The sequence below is a fragment of the Mercenaria mercenaria genome, chromosome 14, assembly GCF_021730395.1.
Source record: "Mercenaria mercenaria strain notata chromosome 14, MADL_Memer_1, whole genome shotgun sequence".
NCBI lineage: Eukaryota > Metazoa > Mollusca > Bivalvia > Venerida > Veneridae > Mercenaria > Mercenaria mercenaria.
The window spans coordinates 53,274,097-53,300,987 of record NC_069374.1 but is presented as its reverse complement, the minus strand read 5'-3'; the positions used below and the strand labels follow the sequence as shown (position 1 = coordinate 53,300,987).

Sequence of the window (26,891 nt, the reverse complement as noted above, 5' to 3'; positions counted from 1 at the left end):
CATTTATCCGGAAAACTTAGAATGAAGCCAAGATTCGGCGTATGGAAATAAAAATCATTTTATTACAGCAACGTTACTACCTGCTTAAATTCAAAATATGATATGAAAACATCTGACATGTCTTATAACGTTTTCAGATTAGCCCAATGTGCTTGGACCTCTTTATTCAACCTGAGCGCAAATATCTCGAAAACAAGCTCATTTTTTATTTCATCATACTATTGGCAATGTGGTTATTTACAACTTTGAGAAGTTTCATTAAAATTAAATTGTTTGCGAACATGTTATCGAAATTGTTATTTTCCAAAACTCCCATTATGAAAACTTGTTAAATCAAAAATTTTCAAATTTTCAAAACAGTCTACCAAACAAGAGGGTCACTATTGAACAATTATTATGATAGAAATTACAAATCTGATACCACATGTCAAGTATCAAGGCTCTAGCTACTATTGATTCAGAGAAGAGTAGTGACCACGCTCCCTGGCAGCCATGTTTTTTGACAAATCGGAATAATTTGAACAACCATGGTAGAGGGTCACACAAGAACCATTTGTGCAAAATTATTTTAAATCGGGCCAGCAGTTTCACACAAAAAAGATACATATAGGGGAAAATGAACACGCCCTCTGGCGGTCATGTTTTTTGACGAATCAAAAAAATCTGAACAATCTTGGTAAAGGATTACACAAGGACTATTTGTGTAAAATTATTCTAAAATCGGGCCAGCAGTTTCATACAAAAAGATTTTTGAATTTCCACTATATATGTATATAAGGAAAAGTGACCACGACCTCTTGCCACGATGTTTTGTCAAGAATTGGTATAATTTGAACAATCTTGGTAGAGGGTGACGTATGGACCATTTGTGTGAAATTATTTCAAAATCGGACCATCGGTTTAGCAGATGTCGTTTGAAGTTTTCTCTATTTTTAGCTCTGGCAGCCCCTATGTGCAACCAAGCTGAACCGTTTGAACAACTTTTAGTAGAGGACCACCCAAGGAACATCAAGGCCAAATTTCATCAAAATCCATTTAGAAGTTTTGGAGGAGATGTTGTTTAAACACAAATGCCGATGACAGATGACTTGACGCATGCACACACGACAGACACACCGTGATCACAATACCTCACCATGAGCACCATAGGCCCACAACCCTATCTTTTTTATCTGCCCAATTCCTAAGTATATTTTGAAGATTAGACAAATCACCATTTAACTAAATTCTACATTGTAGAAATTTTTTTAATCTGAACATGCAGAACTGCATGTACCTTAAAGAGTCCAGATATATCAGAAGTGAACTTGACATACTGACCTCAAACGCAAGAGATGGATCTAGTTAACAGGTTCTTAGTCATTGTACAAAGTTCAAAAGCTGTAGCTATGATACTTTCTCATGAAGAGCCCATGCCAGTTTCCATCAATGATTTAAGTCTGAAATTAAGACTTGGATTTTAAAGTGCTAACTTTTTGCTCCGATATTACTAACTAGAGTAGATCATTCTGAAACTTTGCATGCATGTGTTTCCCACAGCGACACTGCTCAACCAAATTTCAGCAGCATGAATCTATGTTTAAAGTATTGATGATCTGCAAACAAAAATATTTGGCAGATCGACAAACAAAGGCGCTTCACAGTATCTTGAATTTTCAAAACAGGTGTATAATAAAAGCACCGAAACAAACTCCATGGTTACATTTATTTGACATTTCATCTGCAACTAGACTGTTTAGTCTAAAACTATAACAACATAATTTATCACACTGAAATGATTTGTTTTGAAAATACATAATTTGTGTTGCAACACTAAATTAAATGATACTTTTAATAATGCTAACTACCAAATTTCATGAAGAGCTGAATAACTATGTATGACAATGCTTGAATTCCAAAGCAAATGATCCTAAACGTATCAGATTTTAAACAAGAGCACCGCCTTGCGGGTGCTGACGCTCATCTGATTTTTTTTGTATAATAGAAATATTGTCCTACCCATGATTTTCTAAGTCTAAAAAGGGCCATCATTCTTGCAAAAAGCAGGATAGAGTTATGTTTCTTGATGTACAGTGTCCACTTATGATGGTGAAAAACTGTTGCAAGTTTTAAAGCAATAGCTTTGATAGTTTATGAGAAAAGTATACTAAAACATAATACTCAACCAAGAAAATTATTTTCTAAGTCCAAAAGGGGCAATAATTATTGCAAAAAGCAGGATGGAGTTATGTTGCTTGCTGTACAGGGTCAGCTTATGATGGTGAACAAGTGTTGCAAGTTTCAAAGCAATAGCTTTGATAGTTTAAGAGAAAAAGTTCACCTAAACATAAAACTTAACCAAGAAATCTGATATTTTCTAAGTCCAAAAGGGGCCAGTAATCTTGCAAAAAGCAGGATGGAGTTATGTTTCTTGATGTACAGGGTCAGCTTATGATGGTGAACAAGTGTTGCAAGTTTTAAAGCAAAAGCTTTGATAGTTTAGGATAAAAGCTGACCTAAACATAAAACTTAACCAAGAAAACTGATTTTCTAAGTCCAAAAGGGGCAATAATTCTTGCAAAAAGCAAGATGGAGTTATGTTTCTTGATGTACATGGTCTGCTTATGATGGTAAACAAGTATTCCAAGTTTCAAAGCAATAGCTCTGATAGTTTAGGAGAAAAGTTGACCTAAACATAAAACTTAACCAAGAAGTCTGATATTTTCTAAGTACAAAAGGGGCCATAAATCTTGCAAAAAGCAAGGTGGAGTTATGTTTCTTGCTATACAGGGTCAGCTTATGATGGTGAACAAGTATTCCAAGTTTCAAAGCAATAGCTTTGATAGTTTAGGAGAAAAGCTGACCTAAACATAAAACTTAACCAGGCAACGCCGACGCCGACAACCGCTCAAGTGATGACAATAACTCATCATTTTTTTTCAAAAAATCAGATGAGCTAAAAAAGTAATAATCAAAATAATGTTTACATTTGAAAGTTTAGCTAATTTCTACTTTAAACTACAGAAACAAACAGGAATAGAGCAGGTTAGTAAAATGAAAGTCATATACTGCTACAAGGTTTGATCAAAATCTGAATAAACCTTTCTTTATGGCTATAAACATGATAGCGAAACCAGATTGTTGAACATGCACGTGTTACAGAATTAAATGTACCCCAACATTTTTTTAACAAAAGAATCTGCTTAGATATCTATAAATGGAATAAAAAAAGAATAACACACCTGAAACAGCATTATATCAAAATCTGAAAACAAAACATCTTTCAAAACGATATACACTAAATCCAGCCACAAACGACAATGGCACAAATGGAATTCAAAATACAAATATACCTCTATTCAATGAGAATAATATGTGTTTAAGGTTACCAATATCAATGTTTTTTTTTAAGTTTTTATTAGGGTGATATATGTACATGTAGTCCATGTGTCTATCTTCCTTGCATGTCCTGTATTTTATATATTAACGCTGTTGAATAGTTTGGCTAACCATCATACTCTGTACGGCTTTAACAATACAACTGGCGCTGATTCCGTATCTGTCCATAAGTTCAGCCGGTTTCCCACTTCGAGGTACTTCCCTCACTGCAAGCTTCTTTATACGGATACCTGTCTCCTCACTCAGGGCACCAGCCACACTGTCACCAAGACCTCCTGTTCATACAAAATATAAAGAGAAATATTAAATATGTACAAACTCTGGTCCTACTAAACTGATTTAGCTCTTGGAACTCATCCAAGGTCTTTTAATCATACACATTCTGTGTAAATATTATTTGGATTGGTGTAGAAATAAAGTTGCTTGAGTAAACAAAGGAAATATAGCAATTTCTGTAAAATCAAGGGTGAGTTACTCTAATCCTAATGGTTAGATTTCACTAATAATCAAACTCATCTGAGATCTTAAGCTCATACACTTTCCGTATAAATATGATTTGGACTGCTGAAGGAATGAAGGTGTTATAGAGTAAACAAGGTAAAATATAAGGATTTTTGTAAAATCAAGGGCCCATAACACTGGTCCTTCTTGTCTGATATTGTTCAAAATTGAACTCAACCAAGATTTTATGGCAATACATGTACTATGTTTTGGATTGGTGATGAAATGAAGGTGCTAGAGAGTAAACAACGTAAAATAAAGTAATTTTTGTAAATCAAAGGCATATAACTCTGGTCCTACCAGCCCGATTTTACTCATAATTGAACTCATCCAAGATCTTTAGGTCGTACACATTCTATGTAAATATGATGATTGGTGAGGTGAAGAAATGAAGATGCTAGAGTGTAAACATGGTGAAATATAACAAATGTTGTCAATCAAGGGCACATAACTCTTGTCCAACTGGCCCAATTTCGCTAATAATCTAACTCATCCAAGATCTTGAAGTCATAAACATTCTTTATAAATATGATAAGGATTGGTGAAGAAATGAAGATACTAGCTGTAAACAAAGTGAAATATAGCAAATTTTGTCAATCAAGGGCTCGTAACTCTAGATATATTGATCGGATCTAGCCCATATTCGAACTCATCTAAGGTCTTGTGACCAAAAACACTGTGACAAAGTTTGATTAAGATTGCTTCAAAATTGTGGATGCTAGAGAATAAACAAACTTAATGTGAACAGACGGATGACGAACAAAATGAGTCATATAAGGTTGTGACAATTTGGCTTAAGTTTTATTGCTTATTGTACTGAGAAAAGGTCTAGACCACTTTCATTGCAAATTTCTTAGTTTCAAATTTATTCATTGAGAAAATGTCTACATAACCTTAAATTGCTAAATGTTTAATTTCATTGGAGCATTTTCAGAGGATGATGATTTTCAGAACAGAATTCTTTTCTTATATGTAACATAACATCTCAATATTTTTTCTAACTTTTTGTAAGAAGACATTTTATACTAACTGGCTATATATGCTTTTCATATCACTGAAATGCTCCAAGGTATCGAAAATGAGGTCTCCAGATTAAATTGTTTATATGAAAAAAATAAAGAAGGAACTGAATAAGTATAATGTAACCACAGCACAAACCTTCTGCGTAATGATCCTCCACAGTAATTATTTTGCCTCCAGTTTCCTTTGCATTAGCCAGTATGGTATCTTTATCCAGTGGTTTTAATGTGAATGGATCTATGACTCTGATATTGATACCATCTTCTGCTAACTTATCTGCTGCTTTCATCGCTTCAACTAGAGTTACACAACATCCAATCACAGTCACCTGGTCACTGCCGCTTTTTTTCACTACCTGTTATGTAAGTTGTCAAAAAAATCATTTTGTTAAATTCTGCAACAATGTCGGACAAACACCAAAATTTGAGATCGCTTTGAATAAAAGCAATTACGTTACTCTACACCATGCTACTAAGAAGTACGGGGTGAAAGAATAAACAATGATCTAGCCATGACACACCTTCGTATGTTTCAAACATTGACAAACTTGATAATATGAATAATAAGGTAATGAAAATAAACTGTTAAACTAAAGTTATGCGAAACAAGACTAGATCTGGTAATAAAAATCTGAACCAAATTTGGCTGAAATTCAATTTGTAGTTTCAAATAATTAGTAAAATAAAAACAAAATTTTGTGCAATTCAAGACTAAAAGCTATGAGGGTTGATCCAAAAGTAATGTCACTACATACGTGGTGCATTCAATCATTTTTTTGTATTTTTATGAAAATAATATTAAGATATACATTCATTCAGGTCCGCCTACTTAGCTCAGTGGGTAAGAGCATTGGTCTACGGATCGCAGGGTCGCGAGTTCGATCCTCGGGCGGGCGTATGTTCTCCGTGACTATTTGATAAACGACATTGTGTCTGAAATCATTAGTTCTCCACCTCTGATTCATGTGGGGAAGTTGGCAGTTACTTGCAGAGAACAGGTTTGTACTGGTACAGAATCCAGGAACACTGGTTAGGTTAACTGCCCATCGTTACATGACTGAAATACTGTTGAAAAACGGCGTTAAACCCAAAACAAACTAACAAACATTCATTCAGTCTTCATTACATGAGTGAATATTATAGGGCCTATGAAATTTTTGCCACTGAATATGTTCATTTATTAACAGAAAAACAACAAGAGCTGTTGTAGGACAGCAACGCTCGACTATTCAACAGCCTTGTCGACTGAATGAATACGAGTCGAAAAAGGGGCATAATTTAGAAAAAAAAGCAAAACAGGGTTATGGAACCTGCATAGTGCTTATCAGCTCATGACAGTGGACAAGTGTGTGAAGTTTCAATCCATTCCCATTAATGGGTACTGAGATACCAGCTTATATATAAGAATTTAACCAAAAACTCCTAAGTTGAAAAAGGGGCATAATTGTTGCGAAGTTGTGTTATTGACCCTTTGCACTGCATGTCATATCATGACAGTGAACAAGTGTGTGAAGTTTCAATCCTTTTCTATTAGTGGATACTGAGATACTAGCTTACATACAAAAACTTAACCAAAAACTGCTAAGTCGAAAAAGGGGCATAATTTTGAACAAGAGCAGCTGACGCTCATCTGATTTTTTTTTGTATAATAGAAAAACTGTCCTACCCATCAGTAGATGCTGGGGGCATAAAAAATTAATAGAATTATGGGACCTGCTTTGTGCATGTCAGATCATGACAGTGAACAAGTGTGTGAACTTTCAATCCATTCCCATTAGCGAGTACTGAGATACCAGCTTACATACAAAATCTTAACCAAAAATTTCTAAGTTGAAAAAGGGGCATAATTTTGTAAAAAAGCAAAAATTTAATAGAGTAATGGAACCTGTGCAATGTCAGTCAGTTTATCACAGTGAATAAGTGTGTGAAGTTTCAATCCATTCCCACAAGTGGTAACTGAGATACCAGCTTACATACAAAACCTTAACCCAATTGGGACGCGGACGCATGGGTGAGTTCAATAGCTCTACTATTCTATGAATAGTCGAGCTAAAAATAGACATCAACTAATCTCAAAATAATGCACAAAGTCATATGCTATTGCAATAATGTGAAGTAATGTCTCTCTGTAGTCTGCAGATAAAACTTTTGTGATGTCATTGCATATTTTAGTTCACAAAATAGTGTTTAGTCTTGATGCAGCTTAGTGACAAAAAATGATGATTTCTAACATCAATAACATCAGTGAAATATGGCATTATTGCAGTTATCATGCTTTAATTAAAAGCCAATATCTCGCTAAGTGTGCAAAATATTTTCATGTTTTTTTTCCCCTGAAAATATTGCAAATAGATCAAGGTACATGGATATGAATTTTTCTTAGTTTCTTTTCATTTCATGTCTATATGGCCCCAGTGACATTACTAATGGATCAACCCACGTATAAAATGATATCAAACTTTCAGTATAGCAATCACGATGTATGTATGTTATTCTGCAAAGGTTCAAAACTCTGTGAAATCATTCCTAATGTAACAGAGCCTTTCTGAAAGGGTAAACTTCTTTGAAGAATTGAAGGCTTCAGGAACCTTACCTTTGCTTTGCCAGCTTCAAATACTTCATCATTGCTGTATATAACAGGAACATTTGGTCGACTTGTCCTAATGAAACACACTCCCTTTGTGTTAGCTGCCAATTCAACAGCTCTCTGGGCAGACACGGCATCACTGGGGTAGAACACGGTAGATCCTGGCACAGATCTGAACATAGACAGGTCTTCTAGTGCCATCTGGGACGGACCATCCTCACCTAAAATAAGGAAGTAATAGAACAGCTACATTCATATTCTAAATACTACCAACCTCTTTCAAAAAAGGTTTAACAAGATCTGTATTCGCATTCTAAATACAGTCAAACTTTGTTAACTCGAAAACGACGGGACAAGCAAAATTTGTTCGGGTGATCGGTTGTTCGAGTTATTGCACAAAGTTCATTATACAGGGATTTTTCCGGCCCCTGAAGACAAGTCGGAGAGAACGGTTGTGTACGAATTATTAAAGTTCGACAAAAAAGGTTGAACTAGATCTGTTTCAATAGGACACTGATGCTCCCATTACCTTTAACTACTCTAGTTTACCTTGCTTGAGAGTTTGAGTCATCATGGGGTGGTGGGATTATTGCTACAACAATACATCATCAAGAAACAAAATAAAACAATCAAAAGAGTAAAATCTTATTTCATTTGTTTCTGGAGGAAAGGTTAGGATGTAAGGAGTTAAATCCCGAATAAAACCCAAGGTGCATACCTTTACATGATGAATATCATTTGTATAAAATTCCATGACTCCAGGTCAATACTTTTTGAGATATGTTGGACTCAAACTTTTATTTTTGATTAAGTCAAGGGCAATAACTATGGTCTTGCAGAGTGAAAAACAGCATATGTTGTATAAGATTCCTACATGATTTTATGACACTAGGTCTAATACTTCTGGACATACATGCAACATAAACTTCAAAACACTTCATGTGTACTTTTTCATTATTTTAAGTCCAGGATCATAACTATAGTCTAACAGAGTTAAATCCCAACCAGAACACCAGGTACTCAACTTCCCATGATATATGAGCCGTGCCATGAGAGAACCAACATAGTAGCTTTGCGACCAGCATGGATCCAGACCAGCCTGCGCATTTGCGCAGTCTGGTCAGGATCCATGCTATTCGCTAACAGTTTCATCAATTCCAATAGGCTTTAAAAGCGAACAGCATGAATCCTGACCAGACTGCGCGGATGCGCAGGCTTGTCTGGATCCATGCTGGTCGCAAAGCCACTATGTTGGTTTTCTCATGGCACGGCTCATATAACAATCTCTAATGTTACATGTTCAAACACTTTTTTGAGAGAGGTGGGAGTGCTTACCAAGATGACACAGACTGCATAGCAAACAGTGCACATCATAATCAGACTAGTACATGGAAATTGTAGTCATAAAGGGAAAACTAGTTCTTCCCCCTTATGACCGTATGTTTAAGCTTTAACAATCCTGGTCTTCAGTCACCAGGAGAACAATTCTGTGAAATTATTCTGAGAAGATTTTCAAAGTTCCTTCTATATACATATCGGAAAAAGTGACCAAGAACTCTAATGGCTATGGTTATTTTTACCAACTGGAATAATTTGAACAACTGTTGAAGAAGGTCACCCTAGATACTTCTGTCTTAAATTATTTTGGAATTGGGCTAATATTTCCCTATACATACAAACTGGAAAAAAAATGAACAAATTTAAACAATCTTATAAGAGTCCGGTCACCAAAGGAACATTAAGAATATTTCTGGCCTGTAGATTCTAAAAAAAAATTCTTAAAAATTTCCACTATATATATGTTGGGAAAAGTAACATGTCTGCTGGTGCCCCTGTTTTTAACAAATCTGAAAGATCTGAAGACAGTTGGTATAGGGTAATACATGAAAAATTTCTGTGAAATTATTTCAAAATCAGGCCAGCAATTCAAAAGAATATGTTACTTGAAATTTTTTCTTTCTTTTAGCTCTGGTGACCCCTATGTGTAGTGCAGCAGAACTATCCAATAAAGTGCGGTAGAAGACCATTCAAGAAATATGTGAAAGGGGAGCTCTGACCCAGTGGTTAAGGTGTCAGCCGCTCAATCCAGGGGTCGTGAGTCCAAGCCCCAATGGGGTCACTACCACACCTTCTCATATGACACCATACTGGTTTTTCCAGGAAGTGGACTCAAGACTGGTTGAAATAAGCTTGAAGCTTTCTTCATAATCAAGCTAAAATAAATTGTATAAACTAAATATGCATGCTAAGTTTTATCAACTTCCACCAAACAGTCTCAGAGATGTCTGACGAAATTTCAAATGACTGAATACTGGACAATAAGTGAACATAAAAGCTCGTCTAGAGGACTTTGGTCTTATGAGCAAAAAATCTAGATGAAAGACATTGACACAAGCCTTATCATGCTGTACACAATTGATTCTGCCTTTGCAACCAGTGTAGATCATGATCAGCCTGCACATCCGTGCAGTCAGATCATGGAAGTCTGACAAGTTCATTACAGAAATTTAGCATGGTAAGGGTTAAGCCCAGGCAAGCAGGCAGCACTCCATGCAGTATAGTCCAGCTAAAAATCTGTAAAAATGATCTTACCTATGGAGATACCAGCATGAGATCCTGCAAAGTTTACATTGGTTTGTGAAATGGCTCCCATCCTGATCTGGTCAAATGCTCGTGTAAAGAAAGCTGCAAACGTACTACAGAAAACAACATTTCTGTCCCTGGTAGCACAACCTATTCCTACACCAACAAGATTCTGCTCGGCAATAAAGCATTCTATGTAGCGATCTGGATGGGCATCCTACAAAAGAAAACGCTTTCCTGCAATACTCTGTATTTGAGCTGCGCCATGAGAAAACCAACATAGTGGCTTTGCGACCAGCACGGATCCAGAATCCAGGATCCATGCTGTTCGCTAAAGGTTTCTCTAATTTAAGTAGGCTTTGAAAGCAAACAGCATGGATCCTGACCAGACTGCGCAGATGCACAGGCTGGTCTGGATCCATGCTGGTTGCAAAGCCAATATGTTGGTTTTCTCATGGCACAGCTCATTTAGTGTTACCATGGATGAAAGTTGGAACAAGTGCTCCCCAAAGCCGGGCAATATATGCCTGAAGTTCTAGACCAGAGAAGGAAGTGAAAATTTAAAGAAATTTTTTAGAGCGTGTGTAAGACCTACTGCTCTGCACATTGCCTAATCACAACATACCTATACACAAAGTTTGAAGACAATAAGATGAATGGTTAAGTTATGCTCTAGACATGAAAACTAAAGGACAAATTTGATATTTGAGCTCCATTTGTGACCTTGACCTTTGACCTGCCGACCTTGGGCCACTATCTCGAAAATTTATTCGTATCGTAAGTTAAGGTATGGTTTACGATAAACCTAAGGTAAGACTAAGGTAACATTATTCGGCTATCTCCTAACACCTCTTAACGCCCTCGTAAAGTGCTCGTTACTTAAGGTATTGTAAATTAGTTACGATAGCGTAAGTCATGGATAATCCATTTAATGACGTCATTTTCGAACAACTGTGCGTGTACCTAATAGCCCACTAGCTGTTTATTGCTCAACAACATGAGAAAATATATCCACATTAAGTGAATTTTAACGGTGGTATGTTTAGGATATGCATTTCTTTTTTTAAAGATTAAATTATCTCGAGCGCACGACATATTATCTCAAGCGTATGACATTGTTTTTTTTTTAATTGATTTTTTTCTATAATATACACAATATACATTTACATACCTTATGAATATAAAACATGAATTATAATACATGTATATATATAGTCAGCAACTAAAATATGACATTTATCTTTTTGAAATGATACATGTAATACCAAGTTATGAAAAAGGAAAAAACAAGTGCAATTAATATGTGTTTATTTATTTGTTGTCATTGTGCGTGCGTGCGTGCATGCGTGCGCATGTATGTGGATTTATTGGTCGTCATTGTGTGTGCTGTAGTGGGTGCGTGCTTGCATATACGTTCTTGCATATGTGCGCCTGCATATGCGTGTTGTTTGTGTGTATACAATTATTTTTAATGGCTCAAAGTGAGACTACCGGTTATAGAATGTAGATGTTTTGAAAAAAATGTCTTCAAATTAGGAACTGACCACATTTTCCGTTTTGAACATTTACTTTATTTTTTGTTATAGTTATAAATATTGAACTGATAAGAAATGCACCAAAAATTCGGGGTGACACAAAGGAATAAATTTAAATCCGGGATAAAATAAAGATTAAGTATGTAGGCTTCGCCCATATATCAAAGAATTTCTCTGTTTCCCCATTATTCATGCATCCAATTTAATAACTTTTCTCACAATGTGCAAATCGGTCAAACTGCATTTGGTTGCTATTCTAACATGCAGTAAGGATGATTATGTTTTAATTTTGATGAAAGGATGATCAATTGTGTGCACTGCTCCCCAAAATGATGTGATAAACGTGTACTTTAGTTTAAGTTTATACTAATTTGTTTTAGCTCAATTGTAATGAAAGCTTCAAGTTTACTGGAACCGCTCTCTAGTCAGCTTCCTGGAAAACCCAGTACTGGTGTCATACGAGAAATCATGGTCATGACCCCAGTGGGGTTCGAACCCACGATCCCTGGATTGAGTGGCCGACACCTTATCCACTAGACCACCGCTCCCCTTTGTACTTCAGGAAAGTTTAAACAAGAGATCACAGAGTGATCTTGGCGCCCACCAATGTGCCATTTTGAGTGTTCCAAATTTCAAGACTTATTGACAAGCTCAAGGTCAAATTTCATTTCCGTACACAACACTGTGCATGTGGTCCAAATTCAAAAGCTGTAGCTTGAGAAATGTGAAAGTAGGTCACTAGATAAATTTCAAGGACAAAGTTCTTTGTACACAAAACTATGCATGTGCATCAAGTTTGAAGGCTGTAGTTTGAGAAATTTGAAAGTAGGTCACTAGGTCAATCTTAAAGTCAAAGTTTATTTCGGTATAGAAAACTATGCAAGTGGTCCAAATTTGAAGGCTGTAGCTTGAGAAATGTGAAAGTAGGTCACTAGGTCAAAATCAAGGTCAAATTTCACTTCAGAACACAAATCTATGCATGTGGTCCAAATTTGAAGCCTGTACCTTCAAAAATGTGAAAGTAGGTCACTAGGTCAATGTCAAGGTCATAGTTTGTTTTGGTACACAATCCTATGCATGTGGTCTAAATTTGAAGCTTGTAGCTACAGAAATGTATAAGTAGGTCACTAGGTCAATCTTAAGGTCAAAGTTCATTTCAGTACACAAAACTATGCAAGTGGTCCAAATTTGAAGGCTGTAGCTTAAGAAATGTGAAAGTAGGTCACTAGGTCAAAATCAAGGTCAAATTTTATTTCGGAATACAGAACTATGCATGTGGTCCAAATCTGAAGCCTGTACCTTCAAAAATGTGAAAGTAGGTCACTAGGTCAAAGTCTGTTTCAGTACACAAAACCATGCATGTGGTCCAAATTTGAAGGCTGTAGCTTAAGAAATGTGAAAGTAGGTCACTAGGTCAAAATCAAGGTCAAATTTTATTTCGGAATACAGAACTATGCATGTGGTCCAAATTTGAAGCCTGTACCTTCAAAAATGTGAAAGTAGGTCACTAGGTCAATGTAAAGGTCAAAGTTTGTTTCGGTACATAAAACTGTGCATGTGGTCCAAATTTGAAGGCTGTAGCTTGAGAAATGTGAAAGTAGGTCATTGGGTCAAAATCAAGGTCAAATTTCATTTCGGAACACGAAACTATGCATGTGGTCCAAATTTGAAGTCTGTACCTTCAAAAATGTGAAAGTAGGTCAATGTCAAGGTCAAAGTTTTTTTCAGTGCACAAAACTATGCATGTGGTCCAAATTTGAAGGTTGTAGCTACAGAAATGTGAAAGTAGGTCACTAGGTCAAAATCAAGGTCAACTCATGTCAAGGTTTATCTTGCCACTCAAAACCATACATGTGGCCCAAATTTGAATGTTGTAGGTTACTGACAAGAAGTTTTTAAAAGCTTTTCCCTATATAAGTCTATATGAACCATGTGACCCCCAGGGCGGGGGCCATATTTGACCCTAGGGGGATAATTTTAACAAACCTGGTAGAGAACCACTAGATGATGCTACATTACAAATATTAAAGCCCTAGGCTTTGTGGTTTGGACAAGAAGATTCTCAAAGTTTTTCCCTATACGTCTATGTAAACCATGTGACCCCCGGGGCGGGGCCATATTTGACCCTAGGGGGATAATTTGAATAATCTTAGTAGCAGACCCCTAGATGATGTCACATACAAAATATCAAAGCCCTAGGCCTTGTGGTTTTGGATAAGAGGTTTTTCAAAGTTTTTCCCTATATAAGTCTATATAAACCATGTGACCCCCGGGGTGGGGCCATATTAGACCCCAGGGAAATAATTTGAACCATCTTGGTAGAGGACCAATAGATGATGCTTCATACCAAATATCAAAGCCCTAGGCTCTGTGGTTTTGGACAAGAAGATTTTCAAAGTTTTTCCCTATATAAATCTATGTAAATTATAGAAATAAACAAGGGGCCATAACTTACTAAAAAATTGTTGAACCAGTCTGAATTTCAGGGGGACACAACTAGGGTACCAATACATCATTCTGACAAAGTTTGGTCAAAATCCCCCTGGTACTTTCTGAGGAGATGCGATAACGAGAAATTGTTAACGGACGGAAGGACGTAAGTTCTAACGTAACGGTCTTTATGTGACTCCCCCATTGTTCTCTCTATTGTTCTAACAGTCACATAAAAAGAAAAATAGTCACATAAACAGAACGGAATGAATGACATCAAAGAGAAAGTACGGTTATGCAGTCACTTAACCATCATTTCGCGGGCACGGACGGACAGACGGACGACGGACCACGGACGCAGAGTGATTTGAATAGCCCACCATCTGATGATGGTGGGCTAATAAAATCTGAATAGGAGGAACATTAATTAGTAACTACTCGTCAATATATTTTCACTGATGACCTGAATACACAAAAAAAGCCCTAATAAAATATAGATAAGATGTCGTGCGAACGAGATAAGATGTCAAGCGCACGAGATAAGATGTCGTTCGCATAAGATAATATGTCGTTTGCACGAGATAAGATGTACAATTCACGAGATAAAATGTCGAGTGCTTGAGATAAGATGTCGTGCGCACGAGATGAGATGTCGTGCACTGAGATAAGATGTCGTGCTCTCGAGATAGTATGCATTAGTATTCCTGGATTCCTTACTGATACTCCCCCACATAATGCAGAGGTGGAAAATGAATGATCTTAAATGTCTTTAGCAAATCATCACGGAAACTATAAAGGCCTCGCTCGGTATTCGAACCTACTTTGAGGTCTTGTGTATTCTATCTACTAGTATTAAGCTAGTATAGCCGGGGATGCGCGTGTAGCGTTCAGTATGAAAATCAATATATAGTCTTGTACAATGCAATTCCTTTCGTTGTTACGAATTCTACTGCTGGCAGTCCGAAACATAATTCAGTCTCACCAGTTATTACAGTCCACAGGTAAATGTCTATGATACAGTAATTCCGTGATAGGATATTTCAACCATATTTGTGATATATCTTCCTCAAAGGATACAAAATATGTAGGTAATGTGTATCGTACTGCGCTAAAGTTTTCAATGTGATTTAAAAAAAAATGACTGTAACGTTTACGTTTTTCCAACACCATTTGACGAATAGCATCTGCCAGTAAATATATACCCCAGTAATTGTCACAGTGGTAAAAGTCAACATTTAGTTGCACATTTTAATTTCTTATCATATCAAAATACCGCCGGTGCCAATTACCAAAAATTATTGTTACAGGTTGATTCCAACAGGGCCGTTTGAGCTAAAGCACAGCCCTAACAATTCAAATGCCATGTAAATCTGACAAACCGTTAAAACGATAGCCCTGATGAACAAACGGAAAAACGTTAATGCATTTCCTTCTCTGTGAAATAAAAAACTGTGCGTTTTATGCACTGAATTTATTCATCTATATGAAATATAATATTCATGTTTGTTGACACAAACGAACGGAATGACAACTTCAATAAATATTTTTACGACAGTTTCAGCGTGGTACAATAAGAAAGAAACATATTCACCTTCAGACAGGCAGACATACATAACTTTTTATACACTACGAGAACGTTAAGGGGTGGATTTTTCAGCCTTAACTTACGAGGACATTTGCGAAATGTCTTAAATTACAAGGCTTTTGAGATAGAGAAAAAATCTGCTACGAATACCTTACGAACCCTTTATGAACATCTTAGGACTAAGGTACATTCGAGATAGTGGCCCCTGGCTCATAGAGTAATATGTATTTAACGACTGTTGAATATAGTTCCAAGCGCTTTATAATAAAGCGCTATAACTGCTTTTCAATTTCTAATGTAAAAATTAGTAAAGACCTAGTTCTCAAGCATTTTTATAACATACAGTCTATCAGTAATTAAATTTCAAAGCATTCTTAAGAAACACAGCATTAATTTCCTGATACCTAAAAATTTTCACATTTTTTTGAGTCGGCTAAAGGCTGAAAGCCTTTTGACGAGTCCTTGCTGTTCAGCGATTCTCTAAATGGACCGAATAACACGTGAAGGGATGTAGTTCCATTAGATTTCTCAAACTTCAAACAGTTCACTGCATGAATGAAGTTAAGTTGTGTCAATTCCCTTTGCTATGACCAATATACGATGTAATCTGTCATATTTATGACTTGTAATTGTGCAATACTCAAATGTAACTCATTAAGCATAAATGTGCATTTTAAGAATTGCGCAGGCTTACAAAGCTTGGGTAACATCCAGCGAAAGACAAAAAATAGTTCCACAGGGCTCCAAATAAGATGCGTATTAGCGTAAATTACGTATAGAAATAATGCAAATACGCATGTCTAATAATTTCTAAGCGTATAAAAACGTATACCGGTATAAAATTACAGAAACGCACACAATGCTTTTTTAAAAACAAAATCTGAATCGTCTGGATGCGTTAGGTAACATAGCCGATCAGCCTTAATTCTCTCACATTGAATGTAAACACGCATCGTATGATTTCTATAAACTTTGCGTGGGTTGAATTTTGCAGTCAGTAAACAGATAAATTATCGGAAGAAGAGGCTCTTACTGGTTTGTTTAGTTACTACTGATATTAACAAGAGCACCGCCTTGCGGGTGCTGACGCTCATCTGATTTTTTTTGTGTAATAGAAATATTGTCCTACCCATGATTTTCTAAGTCTAAAAAGGGCCATCATTCTTACAAAAAGCAGAACAGAGTTATGTTTCTTGATGTACAGTGTCCACTTATGATGGTGAAAAACTGTTGCAAGTTTTAAAGCAATAGCTTTGATAGTTTATGAGAAAAGTTGACTTAAACATAATACTCAACCAAGAAAATGATTTTCTAAGTCCAAAAGGGGCAATAATTATTGCAAAAAGCAGGATGGAGTTATGTTGCTTGCTGTACAGGGTCAGCTTATGATGGTGAACAAGTGTTGCAAGTTTCAAAGCAATAGCTTAGATAGTTTAAGAGAAAAAGTTGACCTAAACATAAAACTTAACCAAGAAATCTGATATTTTCTAAGTCCAAAAGGGGCCATAAATCTTGCAAAAAGCAGGATGGAGTTATGTTTCTTGCTGTACAGGGTCAACTTATGATGGTGAACAAGTGTTGCAAGTTTTAAAGCAATAGCTTTGATAGTTTAGGATAAAAGCTGACCTAAACATAAAACTTAACCAAGAAAACTGATTTTCTAAGTCCAAAAGGGGCAATAAATCTTGCAAAAAGCAAGATGGAGTTATGTTTCTTGATGTACAGGGTCTGCTTATGATGGTGAACAAGTATTCCAAGTTTCAAAGCAATAGCTTTGATAGTTTAGGAGAAAAGTTGACCTTAACATAAAACTTAACCAAGAAATCTGATATTTTCTAAGTACAAAAGGGGCCATAAATCTTGCAAAGAGCAAGATGGAGTTATGTTTCTTGCTATACAGGGTCAGCTTATGATGGTGAACAAGTACTCCAAGTTTCAAAGCAATAGCTTTGATAGTTTAGGAGAAAAGCTGACCTAAACATAAAACTTAACCAGGCAACGCCGACGCAGACGCCGACGCCGACAACCGCTCAAGTGATGACAATAACTCATCATTTTTTTTCAAAAAATCAGATGAGCTAAAAATGATTTTAATTCTTATTTTTCGAGAAATAAACAAATCGGCGAAACATTAAATTGTATTTTCTTGTAGTTTTTGAAATCAAAAGTAGATCGTCTATGTTTGGCTGCTTTCACGAAACGAAACAACTTTTTTATGAAAAGATTTAAATAAGAGGTAATTTAACCGTAAACTTCAATGTCAGATACTGCCAATTGCTACTAAATGTCTTCGTATCATCACAATTTGTAAAATATATTGTTGAAAACTGGAGAAAAGTGTAATCGTATCCGGATATAATATTTTGGGTAAATATCGAGCTGTGTTATGAAATTTTAAGAAAAAAAAACTAAAAACAAACTGAAACTGGTAGACTATACTGTCAGTACATCAATCATTAGCCGACTCAGGCCCTTCAGGCCTTTGATTTTTTGTTGTTGTATGATCTGGAGGCCAGTGCCTTTAAGAAGCAATCCTATAAAACTTACCTTAAACTTCTGAGAAAATGTGGAGTTTTTGGTATCACCATCCAATGCTATAACTCTTGAATTATTCCGCCCAAGTTTCTCTAGAGCTATACCATAAGCTAACCTTGTTGCAACCTAGAAAATAACACTTATACCTTGAAAACAAAAATAACAAGAAAGCATGCCCCTACAGAATTACCTTCATTTTTTTTTTCACAACATACATGAAGGGAATAGTGACCATGCCCAGCAGGTGTCTACAGGCTATTTATTTTCAACTAATCAGAATAACTTGAACAATCTCAGATCTCAGTACATTTGTTTTGGGTTCAGCACCATTTTTCAACAGTATTTATGTAATTGCGGGCATTTAAACTAACCAGTATTCCAGGAATTAACCAGTACACAGTTGTTCTCCACAATAATCAGGTGTGGATGATGAATGATTTCAGATACAATGTCTTTTATCAAACTGTCACAATCTTGGTAGAGGGGTAGCCATGAAACATGAATGAGGTCTGGGCATAAATGACAGTGAAGACTAGAGCTGCTTTTGAGAAAAAACGCATGTCTCCCACAACTACCTTATCATCTGAATAGTAGTATAGAATCAACCATGCACCAAGACCTCAACTGCCTAATCATCCGACATGATTAGGTCTTGGGGCATGAATGACTCCAATACTACAATTCACAAGATTAGTAGCCTGGAGTTACCAGTATTGGTGGGGATAAAGAGTCATCTCCTATGCATTTGTCTAAACTTGGGTTAAATATATCAAAATGAACTTATTTTGATACATTATTTACTTGTGCATCCTAAAGAGATCCAAATTTTTTAAAACTAGCTTTCAATTTAAAATCAGAGCCATTTTAATAACATGACCCCTATAAGCGGTATGTCTAAATGCCGACACCTGAATCAGTGTACTCGTAGGTCATATGATTAAGTGATATTAAAATGGAAAGTACGTCCAAAACATTAAAGTTATCATAAAAGCAATACTTTCTTATCATAAAAATGAATATATTTACTGGGATTTGTGATATCTGTATCAAGTAAGGTTAACCATAGCACTGGCAGTGAAACCCACCAAGCAGTCTAGCCGCCATTTGCAAGCAGCAGTATAAGAGGTGGATGATGGTGACATCCTTTATGGTTACATTCTCCAAACTGAGTGAATACAAATGAGATGCAACTATTTAACTGCAATCTTTCCATTTCTGGCAGAAAAAAAAACAAGATTTATTTACATTCACATGTGAAACAAATGGAGGTAAAACAGTACTTTTTACAACAAAAATATATAAGATGAAATTCTGGGAATACCCTGTATGCTTATTCTGGGTAATGCATATTATTTTACCATATATTTATAATTTCGGCAGATCTTGAAACTACATCATACAAAATATTGTTTCAAATGGTTAAAAAGTGTGGGAAGTGGAGGAGATTTTGTAACAGTGGAAAAAAGTAATAAGAAATTCATGAAAATTTACACATGGGTATTTTAAACCATCATTACTTTTTATTGAAAATCACATTTTGCAAAGTTTGACAGCTGTGATGTAGTTAATAAGTTTATACAACCACTGCAAAAACTTATTATTTCATACGACTCCCTGTTCAAACAAGGAGCATGCTTAAACAAAATACACCGATTCTGGTGCCCCACTGATTCAGGTAACTGTACGATAGTATACGTGTCATTTGTGCCCCAAGACCTGAGCGATTTTCGGTAATTCAAGGACAATAATTGGAAGTGTCTAGGGCCGATTTGGCTAGTTATCGAACTTGGCCAAGGACTTATGGTCAAACACATTTTGTTCAAGTTTGGTGAAGATTGGGTGAGAAATGTTCGACTTAGAGCGCTGTGTGGTGGGAAACATAATAATAGTTCCGCTAATATTAACAGAGTAGATTTTAAAAATGGACAGTGTTGTGTTACCTGTTCCCCCAACTTATAATTGGGTGGCTCAGCAAGTTTAATGTTGGAAATGGTTATATCTGGCACAGTAGCAGTGATTTCTTGTGGTTGTAGTTTCCATGGTCCCTGGGGGCTCTTCATGTTACTCTGTATAGTCTGTATAACAGTCTCAGCTTTGGCTCCAAGTGGCTTGCCATGCCAATTCATTACATCCTCCATTTCTTGAAAAGGAAAATAGTTAATAAATATTTAAATGCAAAAAAAAACCTGAAACTTTTTTATAATTATGCAAGTTTCTTAATGCAAATCCCACATAAAAGCCTCTTTCAACAAGATTTTTGTTGGGTTTAACATCACTGACAAAATAAAAGATCATATGACGACTTTCCAGCTTTTGATGGTGGAAGAAGACTCTGTGCATTATCTCAGCACAGACAGTCACCTGGGTAAAACCACTGCCCTTCCGTGAGCCAGCTGAATGCCTTGCTCACATGAAGAATTCAACACCCCAAGTGAGACTTGAACCCACATAAGACAGGGGAAAGTGATCTGAAGTCAGCAACCTTAACCACTCAGCCATGGAGATCCCCACATTCTACAAGATGTGTTTGTAAAACATGCACACACCTATGATGGCCTCCCAAAATCACTATGACTTTTTTCCTTTGATCAACTGATCACAAAAACAACAAGAGGGCCATAATGGTCCTATATTGCTCACCTGTTGTCATCACTCTTAAGGACAAGTAGGTCAAAAAATCATAATCAAGATCAATCAAAAGAATTATGAGAAAATATAGTTGAAATTTTCTTAGTTACTTCAAATAAAATTATTTTCAAATCAGGCCAGTAGTTTCATACAAGAAGTTTTTTAACCAAAAAGAAAAAAAAAAATTCTTGCAAGGTACAGATATGTCAAAATACACCTAAAATTTGGAGGTACCATCCATGTTGTACCACAGAAAAGTGGTCTTGGTTTTTCCCTAAGGCCAATAATAAAAAAGTTACTAAATAAGCTATTTATAGTAACATAAAAGGGAAGTAATTACATTTTTTTTATTGTAATTGAACAAAAGAAGGATCTGCCAAATAAAAACAAGAGCACTGCAATGCAATGCAAATGCAGAGCAATATACACACAAAACAAAGTCATATGACCTTTGACCCCTAAATGTGACCTTAACCTTGATGTGAGCGATCTGAGACATGCGCTCTGCATGTCGTTTCGATGAGGTGAACATTTGTGTCAGGTTTCTTTGAAATCCTTCAAAGGGTTCAAGAGTTGCAGAGCGGAAGGGAAATTGCTAACCAACAAACAGACGGACACCGAGGTGATAACATAATACATCCCTTCGGGCGTATAAAAAGATGTGTGCAAGTTTGGTTAAAATCAAATTATAAATGAAGCTGCTATTATTCAGACAAGGTCAAAATCGCTAATTTTGGCCTTTTCAGGGGCCATAACTCTGTAACCTATTATGGGATCTGGCCGGTTCAAGAAAGGAACCAAGCTCTTATGGTGACACAAGTTTTGTGCAAGTTTGATTAAATTCAAATCATAAATGAAGACAAGGTCAAACTAGAGATGCTTTTGAGAAAAGCACATGTCTCCCACAACTGCCCCTATGTAAAATGTCTAGTTTCTTTAGATGGTTTAGACAAGTGGATCCAATTATATGGTCTGGATGAATGGATCCAATCAGTAATTCAAGGGCCATAAGTCAAAAGTGCTTGGGTGGATTTGGCTAGTTATCGAACTTGGCTAAGGTCTTATGGCCAAACACATTTTGTTCAAGTTTAGTGAAGATCGGATGAGAAATGTTGGATTTAGAGAGCGGACAAGAGTAAAAAGGCGGATTTTTTGGTAATTCAAGGGCCATAACTACAAAATGCCTTGACCGATTTGGCTAGTTATCAAACCTGGCCGAGGTCTCATGGTCAAACACATTTTGTTCAAGTTTGGTAAAGATTGGATCAGAAATGTTCGACTTAGAGTGCAGACAAGAGTAAAACTGCCAATTTTTCAATAATTCAAGGGCCGTAACTCCAAAATGCCTGGACCGATTTGGCTAGTTATCGAACTTGGCCGAGGTCTCATGGTCAAACACATTTTGTTCAAGTTTGGTGAAGATCAGATGAGAAATGTTTGAATTAGAGTGCGGACAAGAGTAAAAAGGCCGATTTTTGGTAATTCAAGGGCCATAACTCCAAGACTCCTAAACCGATTTGGCTAGTTATCAAACTTGGCCGAGTTCTTATGGTCAAACACATTTTGTTCAAGTTTGGTGAAAATTGGATAAGAAATGTTTGACTTAGAGTGCGGACAAGCTTTGTGACAGACAGACACACACACAGACTGGAGTAAATCAATATGTCTCCCACACCACTGTGTGGTGGGAGACATAAATAGCTAATTCTGGCCCTATCAGGGGCCATAACTCTGGAACCCATAATGATTATGGGTTCCAGAGTTATGGCCCCTGATAATTTAATAGAATTTGGCCAGTTCAAGAAAGGAACCAAGATCTTGTGGTAATACAAGTCTGAGCAAGTTTGGTTAAAATCAAATCATAAATGAAGCTGCTATTGTGTAGACAGGTCAAAATAGCTAATTTTGACCCTTTCATGGGCCATAACTCTGGAACCCATAATGGGATCTGGCCGGTTCAAGAAAGGAACCAAGATCTTATGGTGACACAAGTTTTGTGCAAGCTGCTATTGTGCAGACAAGGTCAAAATAGCTAATTCTGGCCCTTTCAGGGGCCATAACTCTGGAACCCATAATGGGATCTGGCCGGTTCAAGAAAGGAACCAAGATCTTATGGTGACACAAGTTTTGTGCAAGTTTGATTAAATTCAAATCATAAATGAAGCTGATATTGCGCAGACAAGGTAAAAAAAACTTGGAGGTTTGTTACTGTCTAGAATAACCGAACAGATCACCCAGTCAGAGTCACTGTAGTAGCAGTCAACTCATGATGATAAACAAGTGTTCAAAGTTTCAAAGCCACAGGTCAAATACTTTTGACAAAACGTAGACTTGTATAAAAATTATGCCAATTAATCCAAGTCCAACAAGAGCGCCGCCAAGTGGGGCAATATACGCCCGAAGGCTTACATCATAGGATGGGAGCAAAATTTTAAGAACTTGACTGTTGTAGCCCCAAAGGACTGGAACAACAAAAGGATAACTTCAAAAAAACAAATCTAAGTCCACAAAAAAAATATTCAAAGTCTACAAAAAAATCCTTATCAGGTACAGGTTTGTAAAAATACACCTTAAAATTGGAGGTACCATCCATGTTGTACCACAGAAAAGTGGTCTCGGTTTTTCCCTACGGCCAATAATAAAAAAAGTTTCAAAATAAGCTATTTATAGTAATATAAAAGGGAAGTAATTAAAAAAAAATTATTTTAAGTACAAAAAAGAGATCTGCCAAATAAAAACAAGAGCACTGCAATGCAGAGCAATATACACAAAGCAAAGTCATATATGACCTTTGACCCTTAAGTGTGACCTTGACCTTGAAGCGAGTCATCCGGAAGATGCACTCTGCACATCGTCTTGGTGTGGTGAACATTTGTTTCAAGTTTCTTTGAAATCCTTCAAGGGGTTCAAGAGTTACAAAGCGGACACGAAACAACCTGATATGACTTTTGACCCCTAAGTGTGACCTTGACCTTGAAGCAAGTCATCCGGAACATGCGCTCTGCACATCGTCTTGGTGTGGTGAACATTTGTGTCAAGTTTCTTTGAAATCCTTCAAGGGGTTCAAGAGTTACAGAGCGGACACGAAATTGCTAACGGACGGACACCAGCGTCATAACATAATATGTCCCTTCGGGCGTATAAAAAGGGCCGCAATTCAGCCAAAATAGTTGACAGAGTTATGTACTCTTGTCTACAGATGGAAATCATGATGATAAGCAAGTGTTCAAATTTTCAAAGCCATAATGTCAAATACTTTTGATAAAACATAGACTTGTACGAAAATATACCAATTTACAAGTCCAAAAAGGGCCATAATTAAGCCAAAATAGTTGACAGAGTTATGTACTCTTGCCTACAAATGGAAATCATGATGATAAGTGTTTACCCATGACACCATGGTGAGTAGGATAGCTCTACTTATTCTTTGAATAGCTGAGCTAAAAAGACTGTTTGTGCAAGTTTGGTTAAATAAAATCATAAATGAAACCACTATCATACAGACAAGAAATTGTTGACGCACAAAAATAGCAAATTCTGGCCCTTTAAGGGACAATAGCTCTAGAACCCATGATGGGATCTGGCCAGTTTTCCAAAGGAACCGAGATATCATGCCAACACAAGTTTTGTACAAGTCTGATCAAAATTGCTTGCAAAATGTGGTCTCTATCGCGTTCACAAGAAATTGTGGATGGACGGACGACCACAAAAGCTCACCCTACGTGACAGGTGAGCTAAAAAAAAAACAATTACTGATTCACCGATTTTATATTGCTAAAAGTGTGTTTTGCACACAATTGATAAAATATAAATGGTTTAGAATCATGAAAAAAAGTTCCGTACATGCCTGTTGTTGAATGCACGTCTGCATCTAAAATTATAAGCTGTTGAACATGTGCATGTGTTATTTTCTGCCAAGAAACGTGTAATGTGAATTGGGTAATAATGCATTAGAAGCAAATCTAGCAATTAATTTATAATATTTAATAGTCCCAAAGTAGTAGTAGTTTACTACATGTCAGTTAATATAAACAGCAGAGCGGGGCTGAAAAAATCAGCTAACAACCGCAGTATAGTGTGGTTGGCACGTGACGCTACATCAAACTTCTATTTTCAGTATCTACTTTTACTTTAACGAGCATAAATGTCTGAATGAAATAGTCGGTTTTGTTCCGATGCATACCTATGCACACACCTACGGACCAAACTGGACAGGCTATGGTATCTTTTTGACAACATTGAGTACAATTTACATTATAGTGGGCATAATTTGTTCGTTGGGACTTAATTTTGTGGTTAAGCTGAACCACGAAATCCATGAAAATAATCCCCTACGAATTACAATGACTTCACAGAACATACAATTGCTTTTAATTAAGCATTCTCAAGATAAATTATGAACCATCTGACCAGATTTTATCCCCTCTTCACTGAAGAGCATTATTTTGTTACTTCACTTTTTAAATATTATACCTGGGCATCCTTTTCCTTTGAACGTTTTTGCCAGAATACAGGTAGGTTTCCTTTTGACGGTTGTAGCATCATGAAGAGTTTTACACAATACCTCAACATCATGGCCATCCACCACACATGTATTCCAGCTGAAGTGAAATGTATAACATCCAAACTAAATTCCTGCTTAACACTCCAGATTTTCCTAAACAAAATGGCCATGATGGCCCCATACTCGCACATCTGAGTATATTGTCAACCTAAATGAAATGCCTTTAATTTATCTTCATTTACACCTGCACAAGGTGTCACTTTTTCCCAGATGTCTATTGTCTGTCTTCATATACCCCTTACCTAAAGGTCTGTTGTTTTTCTTCATATACACCTTATTTAAATGCCATCTTCATATACGCCTAACCTAAATGTCTATTGTCTATCTTCATATACACCTTATTTAAATGCCATCTTCATATACGCCTAACCTAAATGTCTATTGTCTATCTTCATATACACCTTATTTAAATGCCATCTTCATATACGCCTAACCTAAATGTCTATTGTCTATCTTCATATACACCTTATTTAAATGCCATCTTCATATACCCCTAACCTAAATGTCTATTGCTGATCTTCATAAACACCTTATTTATATGTCTTTATTCTCTCTTCGCATAACCCTTTCTCACATGGCTCTTCATAAACACCTTACCCCAATGCCTGCTGTCTACCTTCGAATACAACTTACCCAAATGCCTGCTGTCTAGCTTCACATACACCTTACCCAAATGCCAGCTGTCTAACTTCACATACATCTTACCCAAATGCCTGCTGTCTAACTTCACATACACCTTACCCAAATGCCTGCTGTCTAACTTCATATACACCTTACCCAAATGCCTGCTGTCTAACTTCACATACACCTTACCCAAATGCCTGCTGTCTAACTTCACATACACCTTACCCAAATGCCTGCTGTCTAACTTCACATACACCTTAACCAAATGCCTGCTGTCTACCTTCACATACACCTTACCCAAATGCCTGCTGTCTAACTTCACATACACCTTACCCAAATGCCTGCTATCTAAATTCATATACACCTTACCCAAATGCCTGCTGTCTAGCTTCACATACACCTTTCCCAAAATGCCAGCTGTCTAACTTCACATACACCTTACCCAAATGCCTGCTATCTAAATTCATATACACCTTACCCAAATGCTTGCTGTCTAGCTTCATATACACCTAACCCAAATGCCTGCTGTCTACCTTCATATTAATCTTACCCAAAAGCCTGCTGTCTAGCTATACATACACCTTACCCAAATGCCAGCTGCCTAACTTCACATAACCCTTACCCAAATCTGTCTAACTTCACATACACCTTACCCAAATGCCTGCTATCTGAATTCATATACACCTTACCCATATGCCTGCTGTCTACCTTCATATACACCTTACCCATATGCCTGCTGTCTACCTTCATATACCCATTACCAAAATGCCTGCTGACTACCTTCATTCACCCATATTCCTGCTGTCTACCTTTATATATGCCTGCTGTCTACCTTCGTATACACCTTACCCAAATGCCTTTAGTTTACATGTATCTTCATACAGAACTTACCAAATTGTAATTGTCTACCTGCATATACACC

At 36.6% G+C, this 26,891-nt stretch overlaps 1 protein-coding gene across 1 annotated transcript in view; it reads right to left on the bottom strand.

Annotated features, from left to right (window-relative positions):
• Window positions 1-1,691: 1,691 nt before the first annotated feature.
• LOC123527581 (transketolase-like) overlaps window positions 1,692-26,891 on the bottom strand; it is a 52,696-nt gene continuing 27,496 nt past the window's right edge. The window contains exons 6-12 of the mRNA XM_045307148.2: window positions 25,255-25,382; window positions 20,094-20,293; window positions 18,166-18,279; window positions 10,078-10,285; window positions 7,492-7,706; window positions 5,038-5,254; window positions 1,692-3,653 (exon numbers count right to left, since the gene is read on the bottom strand). Of these exons, the coding sequence (XP_045163083.2) occupies window positions 3,463-3,653; window positions 5,038-5,254; window positions 7,492-7,706; window positions 10,078-10,285; window positions 18,166-18,279; window positions 20,094-20,293; window positions 25,255-25,382 (1,273 nt within the window). The 3' untranslated portion in view covers window positions 1,692-3,462. The remainder of the gene's footprint in view (window positions 3,654-5,037; window positions 5,255-7,491; window positions 7,707-10,077; window positions 10,286-18,165; window positions 18,280-20,093; window positions 20,294-25,254; window positions 25,383-26,891) is intronic.